This window comes from Anomaloglossus baeobatrachus, chromosome 1 (assembly GCF_048569485.1).
Source record: "Anomaloglossus baeobatrachus isolate aAnoBae1 chromosome 1, aAnoBae1.hap1, whole genome shotgun sequence".
Lineage (NCBI taxonomy): Eukaryota > Metazoa > Chordata > Amphibia > Anura > Aromobatidae > Anomaloglossus > Anomaloglossus baeobatrachus.
Window position 1 is genome coordinate 802,906,923 of NC_134353.1, and position 21,317 is coordinate 802,928,239.

Genomic DNA, 21,317 nt, shown 5'->3' on the forward strand with positions numbered 1-21,317 from the left:
ACGTGCAGGAGGTCATCGGATTTCCCAATGAACTCTGATGACACCCTGTGACAACTGTGCTACAGCGAGTGTCACGATGGTGACTTCCAGGGGTTCATGAGAGTTCATTCGGAACTCCGATGACCCCATGGATGTAACTGCACAAACTGCTGTATACTAACGTGTCACCAGCACTGTCTCCGCGATGCTCTGGCTTCCAAATCCTCAGGCAGTGAATAATCAATGAAAATAATGAGCGGGGGTTAGGAGCGGGAGGCAGCAGAGCAGAAGAGAGCATCGCTGGATACAGGTAAATATAGAATATCTTTTCATTGCAGAGACACGCGTTTTACCCGCTACGTGCCATACGTATGCAAACACGCATGTCACACGCGTGACACGTATAACACACGTGTGACCATAACCACGCATGTGACTAGTACCTGATTAAACAAGGACATCTGAAACCAGCCTAACAGTCTGCTTCTTACTTCCCTTTCATTGACCATTTCCCCCTCAACTGGTCATCGCTAATCTTACTTTCGACCCTCTACACCTGAGCACCCCTAGCTTTTTCCTCTTTACTTCTTACTCTTCCTATAATCTGACCAGGCAATTTTACTTTTGGCCGTATTTCTTTGCTTATCCTTTGGGCCCCTCTGGCTCTTCTTTCCCCTGCTTGATCTGAGTGTGTCTGCCCTTTAGTTCTCTTTAAATAACAATTCAATAATTAAATTACTTGGCCTTTGTCCCTTCCCCTTCTTTCTAATTTTTTCTTGCCTCTAGTCTCTCATACCCCTCTCTTCCCTATCTGTTAGCCTGATTTTCTATGTAAGAGAGGGAGTGAATATAAGTGATTTGGGCAATTGGACTATGTACAACTTGATATTAAGTCTGGAGCCTGTGGGTGAGTGAAGTAAATCTCAGAAAAAATGGAAGTCACGAATTCTGTGTTTCACATGCTTTTAGCTGGTTGCCATCAAGAGTTTATATGTTTTTGGTTACCTTAGTTCTAGGGGGGCAATGTTTTTTGATCAGGAGACAATTGGAAAAATTGGATGAGTCCTCTCCAGGGGTAAAATTTTACACGGCACGACTCAGGTCAGATGATATGCTAAGTCTAGATAATCGTTAAAATCATTATGTTGAATGTTAAGGGGCTGCGGTCACCACACAAATATAACATGGTTTTACGCTGTTTAAAGTGGACATCGCTTTACTGCAGGAGACTCTTACCATTGAGTGACTTTTTTGCATGAATAAAATGTGGCTAGGAGTGTATGGGTCTCCATCAGTGGGCAGGAAAGCAGGGGGTTCTAGTTTTGATTAATAAAAGTTTTACACACACTGTTGAAGCTCAGGAGAAAGATGAGGAGGGAAGGTACACACCCACCTGACCATACCCAGTCCACAGGGCAACTGTAGCATTCACAATGTTTATGCACCCAATGCAGATCAAAAGCCATATTATGCCACTCTAACAGGCAAGATTCTATCAGATAATGCTCCCAATAAAGTAGTTGGGGGAGATTTCAATGCAGTTTCATTCCTAGATGAAGACAGGTGGTTTTAAGTTTCAGGAGGTGAGTTTGGCATTGAGGCTTATACCACCTATTTAAAGGCTCCCTTTACAAACTAGAAAAGAATGTTCGCTGGTGATTAGGGAGAAATTTGAGGAGTTTGTGGACATGAGAGAATTTCTATAGATCGCAACAGGAGTTGGATCTTCACAGGTTTTGTAATAAGGCTGGAGACTCCTTGCCAATCTCGCAAGGGGCCGACGATCGACAACTCGCATAGCAATTTTGACCAGACAGGACGGGAATGGGACTACTAATCGTAAAGAAATCAATGACATCTTATGGAATTTTTATGCCAGTTTGTATTGTGAGGGGGTATTAAGAGCGGATTGTTGAGGGGAATTAAATTACCTCAGCTTTCGTAAGAGAGATTACATGACTTGAATGCACAAATAAATGACAGAATAAGTGCTTGGAGTTATAAGTTATAGGGGAGCTAAATATGTTCAAGGCTCCGGGTCCTGACTGATTCAGTGGCGACTTCTCCAAGACCTGGAAAGAACAGATATATACTACAATAACAAGGGTGGGTGCTAAAAAGATCTTGTCGGGAACTGCGATTTCCCCAATACTCAATACAGCATATATAAAGCTTTTTCTAAAATTCTGTAAAAATTTTGATGATCCTTCTAGCTATCGTCCTATATAATTGATAAACCAGGACCTTAAGATGCTATCCAAACTGATAGCAAACAGATTAGCGCTGGTCCTACCAACCATTATAGCTCGTCCCCAAGCAGGTTTTGAAAAGGGAAGGTCAGCAGTGACCAATGTCCGAAAAGTAATGTTAAAACAATCACTGATCTCGGGGAGACCAGCCAGAGAAAACACTGCCGGCAGCCGAGGGCGCTCAACACAGTGAAATCCTAGGTGCATTGCCCCCTGGGAAATATGCAAATCAAAAAAGTCTGTGGAGCCTTTGTTAGGAGTCTCAACACAAAATAGCCAGATATCCCTCTGGGAAGGACCTAGCCAAGGAGTGGCTCTTTTTAGGAAACCACCGTAACCACCATATTAATTGGCCCTTTTAGTCAATATCCAACTCTTTGACAAGATTAAAGATATGACCAGGGAAATACCAAGGCCAGGTATCCATCCACAGACCAGACATCTGTTTCGGGATATTGCCCCTCATCAGTGTGGAGTAGGATTCTAGCCAGGTGAGAGCAATGCCTAGTAGACCAACAGGACAAAACAATCACTGATCTCGGGGAGATTTGGTATTTCCCTGGTCATATCTTTAAAATTGTCAAAGAGTTGGATATTGACTAAAAGGGCCACTTAATATGGTGGTTACGGTGGTTTCCTAAAAAGAGCCACTCCTTGGCTAGGTCCTTCCCGGACGGATATCTGGCTAGTTTCCGTGTTGAGACTCCTAACAGAGGCTCCATGGACTTTTTTGATTCGAAAAGTAATGTTAGCAATAGATGCTAGGGGAGGGTAGTGAAGTTCCAGCCATGATCACCTTGGATGCAGAATAAGCATTTGATAATGTGAAGTGGTCAGGGCTGGAAAAAGTATTGGATTCCAGAAGTCTCCAAGGCACTTTTAGGGAGTTTGTGAGGGTCTTTGATTCTAATCTGCACTGATAGTTAAGGGGTTGGTTAAATGCAATCATCGTGCACTTAGCAAGTACAAAATATGTTGTAGCGATTACTTATACACTTGTGCTAGAACATGGGAGGTCTTCCCTCTCCATTATTTTCTGATGTGGTTTTTGTTTGCTTTCTCTATAAAGAAAAAATTTAAAAAATTTGAGTTTTAAAAAAAATTATATATGCATTTAAAAAAAAAAAAAAGTTCGAATCACACTTTTCCCTTCATGAAAAAAAAAATAAAAATACACATGGTATTCTTGTGTATGTAAAAGTGTAATCTATCACGATATAAATTTAAACACATTACATTAAAGGAGAGAAAAAAAATTACACTTCAAATTTGTGTTTTTTTGGACATGCAAAAACACCAATTTCCACTTAAGAACAACAGCAAAAGAAAGAAAGAAAAAAAAAAAAAAAACTATCAGTCTTTGGTATTGCTATAAATCATAGTGACTAGAGAAGAGTGAACCAGATTTTCAGTGCTCAATGTTTGGTCTGAACACAGACTTTACAAAAAATAAAACAGAGTTCAGGTGCTATAAGTCTGCTGTCCACTTGCGTGAGCATCGTGCGCTCAGGTATGCTTGGCGCTGGGGGCAACAACAGTATAGTTTAGTGTGCAACCCCCCAGAAAATGTAAATCCCCTTGTCTACCTTCCCCCAGAAGTGTTCTGCTTATAGGTGGATGTATGTGGGCGGAGACTCGAACTACCAATCAGTGACTTTCATTGGGTTTCGGGTCAAATCCGAACCCGTGGAAGTTTGGTTCAGCTGCACCCGCTGAACCGAGCTTCCACGGGTTTGCTCCTCTCTAATACTGACCTGGAAAGTCATATTGCCAGGCAATTCTTACCACACAATCAATGCCGTAAAAACTAATCCCCAAAGATGCATTGTGTAATTGCAGGGTTTCCCCCCCCCAAAATTTTGAGGCACTTCACATTTTTCCCCATTTTCTGGTATATCACATGGTAAAGTGGATCACATAATTTGGTAGTACAATTTGTCCTCACATGGTTATTGCCAGAAAAATAAAAAGGTAGTCATGGTTCTTGGAAGAAGAGAGGAAAAAAACAAAAATGCAAAGTCTCCATATTGGGAAGGGTTTAAACTCAATTTTCAGTCTAATTATCAACTGGTATTAAAATGCAAGGAATATCAGAATTTTTTTTTACCGCTGTGTATCAAATAAAAAACAGAGAAGTTTATTAAAATGTAATTTTATTCACATCTCCCAATTTAAAATGTAAAAATCATTAGAGAAAATATCAAAATTTTATCAATTCAATTTCAATAAAGAAGGAAAATATACAATCAGATAATACAGCATGAGATCAAATTATTGGTAGATTCTTCTAAGAAAACAAAACATTCTCAATACTTTATTTTATGGGAGACAATAGCAGAAGAAAACTGGATTTATTTTTTTTATTACAGAGAAAACAAGATAAATCACATTTCGGTATTTCTCTCAATCGTGTTTTTAATAAACTATAGATGAGCACGGATATTTGAAACTCAATGCTCCATTTTCAATCAACCCATTAATACTTGGTATTTTCTTTATACAATTACCTTTGGAAGTTACAAATTGAGTTCTCCACAGCCATGACCATGAAGATAAATTGCATCACCCCACTATATGTTGAGCACAGAAGCAACAATTTTCTAAGCGCGTCAATATTTAATATATAATCCATTATATTGGATGAAATTATCTATAATTATCGGTGCGGCCCACAACACTGCTGTGTCACCTGTACATCACAGGTTCACCTCCAGATCGAGTAACGAATAAAACAGACTTCAATAAAGTGGCGAGTTTTTTTTTTCCAAGAGCGTGAAACTGAATTAACTGAAATATCTAAAAGTATACTATTACACAAATCTGAGTCTGGGAATTTAATATTTGAGGACGTCGTGCTGAATGCAAATCCAACTTGAAAAGCAATTCAGACATCCCTGGAGTCTATGAGACCCGAATGTGTTTCATCTCAATATGACAAAAAAAAAACCAAACCTTGGAGCAAATAAGTCAAGAAAATATTTGTTTTCAGCACACCCGATGGAATACTGGTACAAGGAGAAATAGTTTTTCTGGAACACATTAACTCATAGTACAAAGATTCAAAGGTGTTTTGAGGAATTTATGGCACAGAGTAGGGATGGGTGATATAGCAGCAAATGAAAGGAAAAAAAAAAAAAGCTATAGGGTGTTTCAACCTAATCCACCAAATCGCTCACCAATCAAGCCTACAATTTTGGACTCTTATCCCGTTCTCCCAGGTCATACCACATTTCATACTTTTGAGTCGGGACCATTAGGGGGACTTAAAGTGCAATAGTCAAGAACAGACTATACTGGATTGAATGCAAATAAATCTAACGAACAGGTCAATTCACAAAACAAGTTAATTGAAATTTTCCAGTTTTGCAACAGCAGAGAAGTAGCACTTTATATCACTTTGCAGCATTTTGCTCTACAGTTGCTGTGATGTGCAGACATACGACTGGTCATAAGGATTTTCGAATTCTCAAAAGTTTGCAAAGTGTTATAAAAGAAAATAAACAAGAATGCTATGAAAAAGGGGCTTTTGGTTTAAATTGTGCAAAACCAACAAATGCAAAGAAAGTGATTTATACTAACTAAATCAGGTTCCACATTTTTATTGGATGGATAATGTAATCCATTTAATCAAGATGGATCACTCTTATCCAGTAGATTCTATAAACTGATGTGAACAGCGCTTCTGTAATTCTAAATAATTCTTGGAGCGCCACTAAATATGCTATTAACCCTAGCATAACCAACCTCAAAAACAAACAACAAAAAGCGTAATTCTTGGACACAATAACGCATAACATATTCTGCTTGGGTCTAACAAATTAATCATACCGGCATGCTCTGTGCAATGCATGCCACAATTTTTTTGGTTTCAAAACAGAAAAAAACAACAATTCCTTTAACTTGCACTAGATGACACAAACATCTCATATGGTCAGTAAATGATTTGCAGAAGAATGTAAGTTTCTTGGCTTAACAATTGGTATTTCCGATTTGCCTGCATCAGGAAGGTGTTTATGCATTTAGCAAAATCACAGAGTTCATGGTAACGCAGGCACACATTCAGTCTACAAAAAGACTCATCACAGCATTGCTGGCGGCTGTGGATTATGCCAAACAAAAAATACATAATACAGTTCAAATAGAAACCAACCCCTCAAAAACAATGCAATAGTCCTTAAAAAATGTAAGAAGTGTAAAAAAATAAGGCACATTTTTTTTCTTCAATATGTTCATTTAGGAAGAAGACATCTGGATTCTGTGATTCTCTTAAAATCACCTCCATGTTCAAATGTAATGAATAATTGCACATAATGCAGACAGAAATGTAATAAAAAAAAACACCTCTGGACAGTTAACCAGATTAGTTTGCAAACTCAACGGAACGTAAAGGGAAATGGTGCACAGTGGATGTTAAACATATCCATAAATAAAATGACAACATAATATTTTATGGAATATTTTGAAACGGCAGAAGTTCATATCAACTCAGCAGCTATATAGACTTATTTAGTCTAAACCATGATGACCAACATAAGCGTGACTCTTCAAAAGTGGGTCTGTCATGTGGAGTTTTGGGTAAGAGTCTCACTCAATAACTGACCAGCTTTTCTCTCGTGCACATTTAAAGGGACTGCTCAGGAATAGAAAATCAATGGTCTATGGCTCGTCTTTAGTATTGCAGCTTAGACTCTCAGGCTATGTTCCCACTAAGAGCTTTTGGAGATATTAGGACAATTCGTATTTCTCGGCTTCAAAAATGCAGCATCTTCCCATTTCAGCAACGTGGATGGGATTTATGGAAATCTCCTGCCCACTCTGCTTTGTTTACTCAGCGTAAACGTAACATAAGGTACGTAATGTAAGGTAAGTGTGGTGGTAAATGCGAATGTTTAAACAAAAATAGCACACAAAAATGTAATGAAAAACGCAAGTAACCTAATTTGTATAATAGGTTCAGAAATTCTGCATCATCAAAAACTGACAAAAAGCTCATCCTGGGAACCTAGCCTGACTATGTGAACATATCAAGAATTTACTGCAGACATTTCTGAAATAAAAACCTGTTACCTTGCAAGAAAAAAAAAAAAAACCAGCGTAAAATATATGAGTATTTTACTTGTGTTCTTTTTGCCATGCATTGAAATGAATGAACGCTGCTTCACAAACACTGAAATAATTGACATGCTGCAGAAATGAAACTGCAAGGAAATAATAAGCAATGTGCACAGAAGACTTCAGGAATCTTATTCACTTTGAAGCATTTCCTTGTACAAGCAGTTTAGATGACAAAAATGAGGGGAAAAAAAATGTGACAAAAACACAGATACTTAACGTCTGCACATACCTTTGGAAGTGCACAGGGTCAAGCTGCAGTATCAAGCTGAATAAATTTGGCACTGTTTTTGGAAGTAAGCAGCCATCTTTCTTTAATCCTGAATAACCTTTCTTGAGTGAGACCACCTTCTGGACTCATAAGCCCAGGAGGGTAGAAGAATTTAAAGAGCACCCATTACTGGCATGTAGTTCTACTGGCTATTTCTTCACTTTTCTTAGGACATGTGCGCTTTAGACTGCTAGATCAGCGACCCAGCTGTAATTAGCAGCATCTGGGAGGAAGGAGTATAAAACAATATGTCGCAGAGAAGACTTAAGAAATTCCAGCTAAACTACAAGCAGAAATTTCACATATTGCGCTCCAAAAGCAACAAATGCAAATATTTCTGTAACGGAGCGACGTAGCGCAAAACGGAAAAGAGAAGCAGAACAAGGGAAGCATAGGGTTTTTTTTTTTTTTTTAAAAAAAAAAAAGGTTAGTAACCCAATATTTGGAGCAAGTGATCCTATAAGTTAAAAAAATACAAGTTATACTGAACCTTTTCCCACAAAACGATGCATGTTCTTCTCTATAACTAATTGTATGCAGTGTGACAGACCCACTTTAAGATGGCCATAGGGTTAAGATTTTGTTGGCAGGTCCCACGAATTTCAGTTAGATCTAGTACAGTGCCCATTAAATTTTACTTGCCCAATCCTCTACTCTCTCAGGAGGAATGAGGCACCAAGTGTTTAAAAGCTACTTATTCTACTGTGAAAATGGATCTATAATAAAAGGTGTGCTTTGCTTATATAAATGTGCATGTTACGGGGACAAAATAGCAACCATTCAACAGTAATCTTAATCCCATGGCCAGCTTTAGTCGCTGACTAAATGTCTATAAACTACATAGCAGCAGTCATAACAGAAATGGAAAAATAAACCAAGAAATCAAAACAGACCTTTTTTTTCAGTTTACCGTAGAAAGTAATTTTTTTCAATTCAATTCTATTTACACATCATATTCAATTGTACTTTGATCAGTTTGTGTTTTTTTAATTTAGATTATTCTAGCTATTGATATATAAAAAGTTTGAGGCCTAGTTGAAGGTAAAATAAAGAAAAGTAAAAATGAGCTGCGACTTCCGGCAACCAATGGGGACAATCCTGGTTGCTTCAGGTTCCAGATCATTCCCACCTTTAAGTTACATAAGCCCCTCGACTTGTCAATAGTCATGTATTTGGCACCAGCTGCAAATCAAGAGCTTAATGAGGAACACATTTTGTAAAGCATTTTTCTTCAGTTGCAGTAGTGGATTTATAAATTAGACAAGAAAGCAAATTATTGATCCATTAAACCTGAGAATACAGAATGATGCTTTACTCAAATTCTACTTTATGGAAGATGAGGGTGCATGGCTTCCTTTGGAGGTGTTGTCAACAGAAAATGCTGAACGCAAATCCTCAGTGTCCAGACGTTGGTACAACAATGTGCTTCTTTATTGCATGTAAAACACAGGAAATGTTGTCACGTGTCGCAACGTTCATCTCAGTTTTATTCGAAATGTGCTAATTTCCATGGGGCTCATATTGATTGTACTTAAGTTCTGAGCGTCTGAAGGGGAGTGCATTAAGGATAATGTGGACGATTTTAGACTTTCAACTTTAAATCCACTGAAAAGTCCATGAACTTGCAGCTGTAAACAACAAAAAAAGAAAAGAAAGATGATTTACAATTGAGATTATATAAACAGTTAGGACCATAAATATTTGCACAGTGACCAAATCTTGTAATTTTGGCTATTCATGCCACGATTTTTTTTTTTATTTAAAATGAAAGAAATGAGATACAACTGAAGACTTTCAGGTTTAACTAAATTGGTTGAACAAAAATATTCTATGAAACATCTAGGAATTGTAGCCATTTTTCTACAACGCATCCGGATTTCAGGGGCTCAAAAGTAATTGGACAAACTAATGTCACCATAAATAAAATGTTCATTTCTAATACTGGAAGTCATGGATATCACTAAACACTGGGTTTCCCCCTTTGTGATGCTTTGTCAGACTTTTACGGCAGCTGACCAGTTGTTGCATGTTTGTGGATCTTTCTGCCTAAAGTTTTGACGCAACCATGTGAAATGTATGCTTGATGGGGTTGAAATCTGGTGATCGACTCAGTCATTTCAAAATATTCCACTTCTTTGCCTTGAAAAAACCTCCTGGGTTGGTTTTGCAGTATGTTTTGGGTCCTTGTCCATCTGTATTGTGAAGAGCTGTTGGTTGAATCTGAGCAGAAAGTATCGCCTTGTACACTTCAGAATTCATCCATCTCCTTTTGTCTTCAGTCACACAATCAATAAACAATAGTGATCTAGTGGCATTGGAGGCCATGCATGCCCAGCCATCACACTGCCTCCAACATGTTTTACAGAGGATGTGGTGTGCTTTGGGTTATGAGCCATTCCAAGCCTTCTCCATTCTTTCTTCTTCTCACCATTCTGGTACAGGTTCTTAGTTTCACATGTCCAGAGAATGCTTTTCCAGAACAGTACTGGCTTCTTTAGGTGTTTTTTTTTTGCAAAATCTACACTGGTCTTTCTATTTTTAAGGCTGATTAAGACTAGAACTACTGAGGTAGTAATTTTGACTACTTTGCACTATGTATTTCTATATAGGTGTCACGAGTCCAGTAGTTCTAGTGTTAATGGTTTGCACCATGTGGTGAACTCTGTGTATTTGATCTCATTAAGTCTTCTCTTTATGATAAAACTTCGATACTGAAACACCTACTGTACTTCCCGAAGAGTGTTCTTCACTTCGGTGAATGTTATGAAGGGGTTTCTATTCACCATGGGAAAGATTCTGCAATTATTCACCACTTTTGTCTTCTGTGGACATCCAGCTTTTTTTGAGTTGGTGCTTTTTTTTTTCTTAGAATATACCAAACTGTTGATTTGGCCATGCTTAGCATTTCTGCTCTCTCTAAAATGATTTTTTTTTTTTCAGCCTAATGATGGTCTGTTTCTCTTCCCTTGAGAGCTCCTGTGACTGCTTGTTGCAGGTTCACAGCAACAGCTTTTACATGCAAATGCAACACCTGGAATCGGCTCAAGACCTTTACTTTCTTAAGTGATTATGCATTAATGAGAGAATAAGGCCATGCAGACTATAAAAAGAGCTTTCTAGATAATTGTACAATTACTTTTCGCCCCTGGAAAAAAAAAAGAGGCAGCAACATATTAAAAAGCTATGATTCCTAAACCCTTACACCAATGAGGATGTAAATACCCTCAAATTATTTGCACAGCAAGATGGCTGTTTAACATGGACGACAATCACATCGCAATGCCTGGAGACTCTCCTGACCCGAGCGTGACAGCATGTATTTCTATGACGCTACCAGGCGCGGGTCAGGAAAATGATGCAATGCGTTCGTTGACTACATTACATGGCCATGTCCACTTTAAGCCTATTTTGATTACATACCGCAATCTTGAATAGGTTTTGGTAAATCGCTAATGCCAAAACTTGTGTCACTGTCCAAAATATTTCTAGACCTGTGTCTATATACATATAATCTATTGCACGCATACAGATTTTACTTTTTTTTTTAATTTAATCAGGTGGATTCACTAGACACAAACAGTTATCAGCTATCAGCACTTTAATATCAGAATAGAATATCAACCAGACACCAGGTTTTTGCTACCTTATCTGAGAGCAGCATAATGTAGAGACAGAGACATGGATTCCAGCAATGTGTCACTTACTAAGATATTTGCTGTCATTTTGATAAAATCAATCTTTTTTCTGCTGCAGATCTAGCAGTTATACAGAGCTCATAAATATGCTTGACTACCTGGCAGCATGCCAAGCAGTCCTCTAATGATAATCTCCTGCTGATTAAACAGTGATTTTATCAAAACTACATTAAGGAGCCCAGTGAGTGACACATTACTGGAATCAGGATACGGACCCTACATTATGCTGCTCTCAGATTAGGTGACAAAACACTAGTGACAGACTCCCTAAAAATGGCTGACTGCTCCAACAAAATTGGTGGGATCGGCTGACATTACTATTCATGGGGAGCCTTTAACCCCATGACTATGCTAATAGATTAAATATTTTTATCTTAGTAAAAACCTGTTGTATAGCAGTTATTTTTGTGTACTTTAATTATCGTCATTTATGACCAGTAAAATACCAGTTAAATAAGATAGCCATTTTGGAAAGTAAATAAGAATGCTATTCACATGATGAGGAACCAAGTCGTAGAATTGGCACAGGAGCTAAACTCCGGCAGAAATTAGTTGCTATCACCGGGGAAACAAGTGGTCTGTCACATTTAATAACTGCATGCCAACAAAAAAGTTCCACCTTAACTTCAGTGCAATCTTTTCTAGCAAGATCATATCTTTGCCTAGTATTATTCTGATCATGAAATGTGACACTATATGATATCTAGCTATAAACCAGAAGAGAGCCAACTGTGCTAGTCAACGTCTTTCCCAAGTGACACACAATTAGGTGGAGTCTGAATGTTCCACTTTAATCATTTAAAAACAATAAAAAAAAAGCTCTGAAAACCAAAAAAAAACCCCAAACAATTTATTGGAAATTAATCCATGAATAATATGGTTTAGATAGCAATTTTAGTATGCAGTTACAGTGGAGACCATGTTTTTTTTATAGAGTTTGGCCCACACCATGCACACTGACCACCTAAATGAGATTTTTGTTTTTACATCACATCAATGTATAAATGAAAATAAAATATAACATTTTATGCCTATACTTAATTGTAAGTGGCACTGTTTCAGCAGAATAAAGGATCCTACAGTGCAAACATTAAAGGGAAACTGTCACCTGTTTTTCGGCCTATAAGCTGCGGCCACCACCAGTGGGCTCTTTGTAACATGCTGTATATAAGAGCCCAGGCTGCTGTGTAGAACGTAAAAATCACTTTATAATACTTACCTAACGGTCACGCTGCGGTGCATTTGAGTCAGATGGGTGTCTCGGTTGTCAGTTACCGGCGCCTCCTCTTTCAGCCATCTTCGTCCTTCTTCTGAAGCCTGTGTGCATGACGCGTCCTACGTCATACACACTCGCTGGTCCCGCGCAGGTGAGTGTGGATGACGTAGGACGCGTCATGCACCACGGCTATAGAAGGACGACAAAGATGGCCGAAAGAGGTGGCGCCGGCACGGACAATGGAGACGCCCATCTGACTCAAATCCACTGCAACGCTACCATTAGGTAAGTATTATAAAGTGATTTTTCCATTCTACACAGCAGCCTGGGGTCTTACAATGCTGTATATAAGAGACCACTGGTGGTGGCCGCAGCCTATAGGCTGAAAAACTGGTGACAAGTTCCCTTTAAATATTCTGTAGGCATCTGTTTAACTGTGTAGCTCTACCAACAGATTTTGATTTATCTATGTGTAAAGAAGTTTATTTAGGTGTTTTTCAGGTTCCTTGTACATATTCCAGACTTTATATCGGAGTTATTTATTGTTGCTGTTCCAGATTGTAACAAAATGTTCCTTCTAGACCAAACCTGGGCAAAGGGCGGCCCGCTGGTCGGATCCGGCCCGCCTACTGTCTGTGACCGGTCCGCCCGTCTTAGCTCAGAATTGGAGGCATGGCCTGATCTTAGCACCCAGCTGTGAGAGCGGGGCTGAGGCTATGTATCCTGCAGTGCAGTAATTAGGGACTGCTACATCCCCACACTCTGCCAGCCACGCCCTCTCTTGCTGCCAGTCACGCCTCCTCTGGATGCTGGCTACACTCTGGATGCTTTCCATGATATCTATGCTGCTGGCCACGCCCCCTCTCAAGGCTGGACACACACACTCCTTGATGTCTTCCTTGTCCCCTCCTGCGGCTCTCCCGATGCTGGCCACACCTCCTTTGCCTGCCCCTTCTACCCAGGATCCTCACATGTGACCGGCTCATCTCCACAGCGGCTGCTTCAAAAAAATTTGTTCTGCAACTGAGGTAATGTAAGCCAGAAGCAGCAGGGAGAGTGCAGTGTGCCAGTAGCAGCAGGGAGAGTGCAGTGTGCCTGCAGGAGAGGAGAGCAGTGTGCCTGCAGGAGGGGAAAGTCCAGTAGTTGTGTCTTCTCAGGTCCTTCTGTGCCTGCAATAGAAGAAGCAGACACACAGGGGACTCAGAGAAAGCAGCCAGAGGAGCCCTCAGGCTCTGCTGCTGCAGTGCTGCCAGCCTGTGCCCCCAGCGTCCTGCCAGCCTGTGCCCGCAGCGTCCTGCAGTGCTGCCAGCCTGTGCCCCCAGCGTCCTGTTGTGCTGCCAGCCTGTGCCCTCAGCGTCCTTCCGTGCTGCCAGCCTATACCCTCAGCATCCTCCCGTGCTGCTAGCCTGTGCCCTCAGCGTCCTGCCGTGCTGCCAGCCTGTGCCCTCAGCGTCCTGCATTGCTGCCAGCCAGTGCCCTAAGCGTCCTGCATTGCTGCCAGCCAGTGCCCTCAGCATCCTGCCATGCTGCCTGCCTGTACACTCTGCGTCCCCAGGGCCAGTATGTATTCCCCACAGGGTACCACTGTCAGTATGTATGCTCCACAGGCCCCAGTAATGTGTATGCCCCTTACTTATCCCAGTAATGTGTATGCCACTTACTGACCCCAGTAATGTGTATGCCCACCACTGACCCCAGGTATGTCTATGCCACTTACTGACCTCCGTAATGTGCATGCCTCCACTGACCCCAGTAATGTCTATGCCACTTACTGACCCCAGTAATGTGTATGCCCCCCACTGACCCCGGTAATGTGTATGCCTCCCACTGACCACAGTAATGTCTGTGCCACTTTCACACATCTGGTTTTTGCAGTCAGGCACAATCCGGTTTGTGCCTGATGCAATGGATCTGTCGCAGATTGTGGTAAAACTGATGCGACGGATCCGTTGTAGCAATTTGTACTGAGAATCCAGCTGTGGCTGCGTGTAACCTGAGTGGCGTCACCGCTGACAGAGTGACTCACTTCAGTTGCTCCATGGACTCACAGCGAGTGGCGGTGTTCTACGGCCACTCCTGTCAGCTTCCGATGTAGTAGAGCTGAAAGCGTCATGGGACCTTGTGTGGATTACGCCGGACCTGCAGGGTATTTGGGAATTAATAAAGTGGTGTAAGAGGGTGTTTTTTGTCTTTTATTTCAAATAAAGGATTTTTCAGTATTTGTGTTTATTTACTTTCACTACAGTTTAGTGATGGGGGTGTCTCAGACACCTGCCATCATTAAGCTAGGACTTAGTGGCAGCTATGGGCTGCCATTAACTCCTTATTACTCCGATTGCCACTGCACCAGGGCAATTCGGGATGAGCTGGGTAGTTCCGGGACTGTTGCATCTAATGGATGCGGCATTCTTGGGCGGCTGCTGGCTAATATTTTTAAGCTTGGGGGGGATCCCCATAATGTGGGGCTCCCCATCCTGAGAATACCAACCCTCAGCCATGTGGCTTTACCTTGACTGGTATCAAAATTGGGGAGAACAGCATTTTTTAAAATTATTTTATTGCAAGATTTAGACCCGCCCACTGGCGGCAGTGATTGGTTGCAGTGAGACAGCTGTCACTCAGCGTGAGGGCGCGTATGACTACAACCATAGGCGCCGGTGGGCGGGGGAAGCAGTGATTACGAGATGGAATAATGAGCGGCCGGCATTTTCAAAAGCAGAAGCCGCAGGAGCTTTGTGACAGCTGTGCAGCGCCACGCCGGTGATCAGTGAGTATGAGAGAGGGGGTGAGCGGGAGAGACCGACCGACATTGACAGAGAGAGACTGACAGATTTTCTAACCAAAAAGGAATTTACACATCTGAGCATGCTCAGTTAAAAAAAAAACCTGGATCCGTCGGTGGAATGCGTTTTTCCCGCATTACGACGGATCCGGCGCCCATAGGCTTTCATTTTACAACACGCCGGTGACAAAAAACATTCCCTTGTGTCTCCTTTCCAGCAACCGGACACAGAAATTTTGCCGGATCTGACGCATGCCGGATGAAATGCAAGGGCATCAGGCACAATCCGGCGCTAATACAATTCAATGAGGATAAAAACGCATCCGGCGCCGGATCAGTTTTATCCAGTATTCACCGGATTGTGCCTGATGGCAAAAACCGGATGTGTGAAAGCAGCCTTACTGACCTCAGTAATGTGTATGCCTCCCCACTGACCCTAGTAATGTGTATGCCACTTACTGACCTCAGTAATGTGTATGCCTCCCACTGATCCCATAATGTTTATGCCCCCTATTGACTGCAGTAATGTCTATGCCACTTACTGACCTCTGTATTTTCATTGAATCTTTGTATTGTTTAACTTAGGGTGGCTTTGCACACTGCGACAAAGCTAACCGATGCTAGCGATGGCGAGCGTGATAGCACCCGCCCCTATCGTTATGCCGATATGTGAAGATCGCTGCTGTAGCCAACATTATCGCTACGGCAGCGTCACACGTACTTACCTGCTCGGCGACATCGCTGTGACCGGCGAACCGCCTCCTTTCTAAGGGGGCGGTTCGCTCGGCATCACAGCGACGTAACTAAGCGGCCGCCCAATCAAGGCGGAGGGGCGGAGATGAGTGGGACGAACATCCCGCCCACCTTCTTCCATCCTCATTGCTGGCGTGTGGCAGGTAAGGAGATGTTCCTCGCCCCTGCGGCGTCACACGTAGCGATGTGTGCTGCCGCAGGGACGAGGATCAACTTCGCCCAAGCGACAGCAGCGATAATTGGGAGAGGACCCCCATGTCAACGAGGAGCGATTTTGGAAGTTTTTGCAACGATCTAAAATTGCTCCTAAGAGTCACACACAACGAGATCACTACAGCGGTCGGATGTGCGTCACAAAATCCGTGACCCCAACGAGATCGCTGTAGTGATATCATAGCGTGTAAGGCCTGCTTTACTGTTTATTTATGAAGGGATAGTATATATACTATATACAGTATTGGGTAGAACTGAGTTAATTATATTGGCCCGACTCTCTAAAACCATCCCAATTTCTCATGCGGCCCCATGGGGAAATTAATTGCCCACCCCTGTTCTAGACCCATCTGCATCTAAAAATGCTGTGTGTAGTACCCGAGGGAATGAGCATACATTTCTCAGACGACAACCCCCTTAATAGCAGTAGCCCAGAAAAGTCACAAGATTTGGGTGGTCTGCAGATTTTAAGGTTATTTTTATCTACCATACTCTAAATACTGTGACCAGCCTTACCTAAAAAGGGCATCAAACTTCTTCAAGTTCTCACATATGCAAACAATATACCCAACAGGTTTATGTGAAATAAACATACAATTCTCATTTTGCTATTATACCTTTCCCTGAGATGTAGAACAGTATAGCCCAAGGTCTTTATTTGCAAACTTGCAGTCAAATCCTTTCCTGTGAAAAATGAGCGCTGCCTCTTCTGAAGGCCCCACCTAAAGCAAACAAAGAAGAATAAATGAACGTGCAATGAAGGTGCTCTGTATTCACAAAATCAAAATACACTAAAGGAAAATATAGAAGGAAGTGATATGTATGAAGCAGCAAAACACAAAAAGACATGAAGCCAGAACTTTAAATATTTACTTTGCGAAACAAGGATATGAATGCCGTGCACCCGTATATAACTCAACCGAAAGAGGTTACCCGACTACTGGGCTCTGGGAATTGCTCTTGCCTGGTTACTTAGTGGTTGTCCACTATCCATCTAGATATAGCTTTTCACTTATGGCCTAAGGATGGCGCGTACATTAGAGATTTTGGATGCAGGAATTGAAAATTTGTTCATGCCAAGTGAGATCCTGTAATGGAAGTCCAGACTGGATCACAGTTCTTGGGAGAGACTGAGCAGTCATTTTGTTTCTACTCTTCTCGGAAGAATTAATTTGCAGTACTTCGGATTCTAAAAATGGCACACTAAACTTTTGGATAGCACAATGAACAGTAAAATCAAAAGCACACAAAAAAATTAAAAACATGGCAGCTGCGTTTTTGCTTTTGATATTCGTGTAGTGATTCGCATGACATTAAGGATAGTTGATGTGTGTGACAAGTTTGGGTATTTTGACAAAAATGTCGACCATCACTTCATGTATATTCCACTGCACTTTTTTTTTCTATGTAAGGAGCAGCCAGGCCCAAAATGTTAGCCTTGTAAACTGGGGTGCCTGTCCTTGTGGGGTGTACTTATATAGTGCTGGGCAGCCCACCTAATCTAATAGTACAGACGTCATGAAGAAGCTGTAAGCCAGACACTGTGCACAACATCTGTGATCATCATCACTGCACAACATTGCCTTATACAAGCACAATTTTTAATACTAGGCAGCCACCTCCTTCATGAAATCGATAGGTTGTGAGTGGTTGTTTCATTAGTTTCTTTTGCACTTGTATTGACTCTGCCTATATAATGGGGGCCTGCTGCGGGGGGTAAAAAAAAAAAAAAACACCCAAAATCCGCTTGCGGTTTTACCACAGTTTGTTACGTTTTGGTGCCGCGATTGTGTCCCTGAGGTTTTTAACCACCATCAATGGCAAAACCGCAGGTACTTGCGGAAAAGAAGTGACATGCTGCAACTTTTTGCTGCAGAAACTCTGCAGCAAAAACTGTAGGAAAAAAACGCAGCATTTTGGATTTCTCATAGATTTTGCTGGGGAAGGACTGCGTGAACTTTAGGAACAAAAACCGCATCTTTTGCAGCAAAACCCCCGACAAATCTACGGCAAAAAAATGCAGTGTGCGCACAGGGCCTTAAAGGTGTTTTCCCATGGACATGGTAAACTTTAAAGTTAATTTTAATCAACAGATCTAGGAATACTAATAAGTTCCACAATTGGATGGGTTTAAATAAATTAATTATATATATTATCTCTCTCTCTCTATCTCTATATAGATATATATAGAGAGATAGATAGATGTATATAGATAGATAGATATTACATACAGCACTGGATCATAGCTGATTCTTTTTGTGAGGTAAAACATTTCCCTGCCTGTTTTTAAAAAATGTTTTACCTTAAAAGAGTTATTTGCAATCCTATGCTACAATGTCTATACTTTTTTAACCCCTTCAGCCCACGGGCGCTTTCCTTTTTTTATTTTCTGCTCCTTTTCTTCCGAGAGCCATAACTTTATTTTTCTGTCAATCTTGTCATATGAGGGTTTGTTTCTTGCGGGACGAGTTGTACTTTTAAATGAAACCATAAGTTTTACAATATAGTGTACCGGAAAACAGCAAAAAAAATTCCAAGTGTGGAATAACTGCAAAAAACGTGTGATCGCACAATAGTTTTTGGGATATTTTATTCACCGTGTTCACTATATGGTAAAACTGATGTATCTATGTGATGCCTGAGGTAAGTGCGAGTTTGTAGACACCAAAACATGTATAGGTATACTTGTATCTAAGGGGTTAAAAAAAATTCAAAAGCCTGTCCAATAAAAGTGGCGTATGTTTTGCACAATTTTCCGAAACCCGTAGCATTCTTATTTTTTGGGATCTATGGCTCAGTGACAGCTTATTTTTTGCGAAAAGAGGAACGGCAAGCTTTTAAAGTGCAAAAATATGACAGGTTTTTATTATGACAGGTGACAATTCATCACAAGATTAAAAACACTTAAGAACAGAGACCTTAAATAATGACAATGTCCTGTTACCCCCCATATCCCAATACACATGTGATGTCTGTAAACATAGACATGGGAAATGTAATGGCTATATCGGGGCACGATAGACAAATTGACACATATAGAATTCAGTGTTGATACCAAATTAGGCTAGTAAATATTGCAAAGTGCCCAGATAGATAGTTAAGGGAGTCATCACACTGGATGAGGAGGGGGACATGGAGCCAAAGATGACCGGCCCAAGATGGTAACCAATTAAGGTCTCAGAGCATCCTCATACCAGCCCAACGCACGTTTCAATGACGATTTTCTTATCTTCTTCAGGGGAAAGGTGCTGTAATGCTTGCCCACCAAATGCCGGTTTATAAATGCGCGCCGATATGAGCCGGGATTCCCCGGAAGTGACGTATCGGCGCATGCGCAGACCGCCGTCGCCGAGCCCAAACGTCACTGCGCCGTCACGCCAGTCAGCGCATGTGCGGGGACGCGTCACCATAGCTCCCGCGCATGCGCGCGGCGTATAGACGGCAGCAATGACAAAGGGCAAGACGAGACGGACCCCGCACGCGCACAGACACAGCCGGGGATGTGTGTACCATGTTGCTACGAAGGCGGTAAAGAAGTCAATACAGGAAAAGTCTGTGAGTCCAAAAGAAGAGCTGAAGTAGGAGGCTTCTGTGTATGTATAAAGATATCCTTGTTCTTCCCTCCTACACCGCTTCATAAATTGTAAAGAGAAGTCACTATTTATCCTGAAAACAAGAACAGGCAATATTATTGATGGGCCATTGGAGACGTAAAGAAAAGGGAGGAATATGTACATAAAAATAAAAACAGGAATGAAAGGAAGGGAGACATGAAATCTACACAGAGGGGTAAAAAATTGCCAATATTAACTATTTACATATGCTATATTATATATAATATTGTTCATTCAGGAGTAGTCCAAAAAGAAAGCCCAAGGTCACTAAATCCTTCCAGTCTAAAGGAAGGATGAGTAACTAATGGACTCATTTAGTCCCTTGGGGACCAATGTGTCCAGAACCGAGATCCATTTCGCCTCACATTGTGCCAGGCGTTTTTTCAGGTCACCACCCCCGATGCCCCCATCTATGGCATCGATGCCCCTCACTTTCAACTGAGAGGGGTCGCAGGAGTGGTGTAACCTGAAATGCCTGGGTAGAGTTTTCAAGAGAGTGATATCTGTTGCCGAGGCCGCTGCAGAGATGTCCCTCACATGTTCTCTGACCCTGATACGCAGCTCCCTTGAGGTGAGGCCGACATAGGTCAGAGGACATGTGCAGGTCGCAAAGTACACCACGTGTGTAGTACTACACGTGATGTACTGCTTGATGGTAAATGTATTTCGGCCGTCCGAGGAGGAGAAGGATGTGCTGCGGATAATATTACTGCATGCCACACAGTGGCCGCAGGGATAGCAGCCACATAATGGGATTCTAGGACCAAAATAATTCGATTTCGGAGGAACATAATGGCTCCTCACCAGATGGTCCTTTAAGTTTTTGGCCCTCCTTGGGGTCATCAAGGGATTTTTAGGAAGTGTCTCTGCCAGGACCGGATCAGTGAGCAGCACGAGCCAGTGTTTCTTCATAATGTCACGCATAGTGGTCCATTCCTGGCTGAACGTTCAAATGAACCTTACCGCGGAATCTGACTTGTTAGAATCTTTTGGGGCATATTTTAATAGTTGTACCCGAGGAGTTCTTTTGGCCCTATTGTAGCCTCGTTGTACACTCCTCTTGCTGTATCCTCTATCGAGGAAGCGGTCTCGAAGGTCTGCTGCCTGTGCCTCAAAGGAGGCATCTGAGGAGCAGATGCGCCTCATCCTCAGAAATTGCCCCGTCGGGATGGCGCGTATAACAGGTGGATTGTGGGCGGATGTGGCGTGTAGCAACGCATTGACGGACGTATCCTTACGATATACGTCCGTCTGGACTGACCTCTTATTGTCAATTTGGATCTTGATATCCAAGAAGTCAATCTCATGGTTGCTACTTTTATGGATTAATTTAATATTAAACTTGTTGGAATTGAGTTGCCATATGAATTGATCAAGTTGCTCAGCTGGGCCCTGCCACACAAAAAGAATGTCGTCTATATATCTAAGCCAAC

The 21,317-nt window shown here is 41.6% G+C and overlaps 1 protein-coding gene across 1 annotated transcript in view; it reads right to left on the reverse strand.

Annotated features, from left to right (window-relative positions):
• Positions 1 to 4,364: 4,364 nt before the first annotated feature.
• Positions 4,365 to 21,317, reverse strand: part of MAN2A1 (mannosidase alpha class 2A member 1) — a 190,029-nt gene continuing 173,076 nt past the window's right edge. The window contains exons 21-22 of the mRNA XM_075325021.1: positions 16,888 to 16,992; positions 4,365 to 9,239 (exon numbers count right to left, since the gene is read on the reverse strand). Coding sequence (XP_075181136.1) covers positions 9,087 to 9,239; positions 16,888 to 16,992 — 258 coding nt within the window. The 3' untranslated portion in view covers positions 4,365 to 9,086. The remainder of the gene's footprint in view (positions 9,240 to 16,887; positions 16,993 to 21,317) is intronic.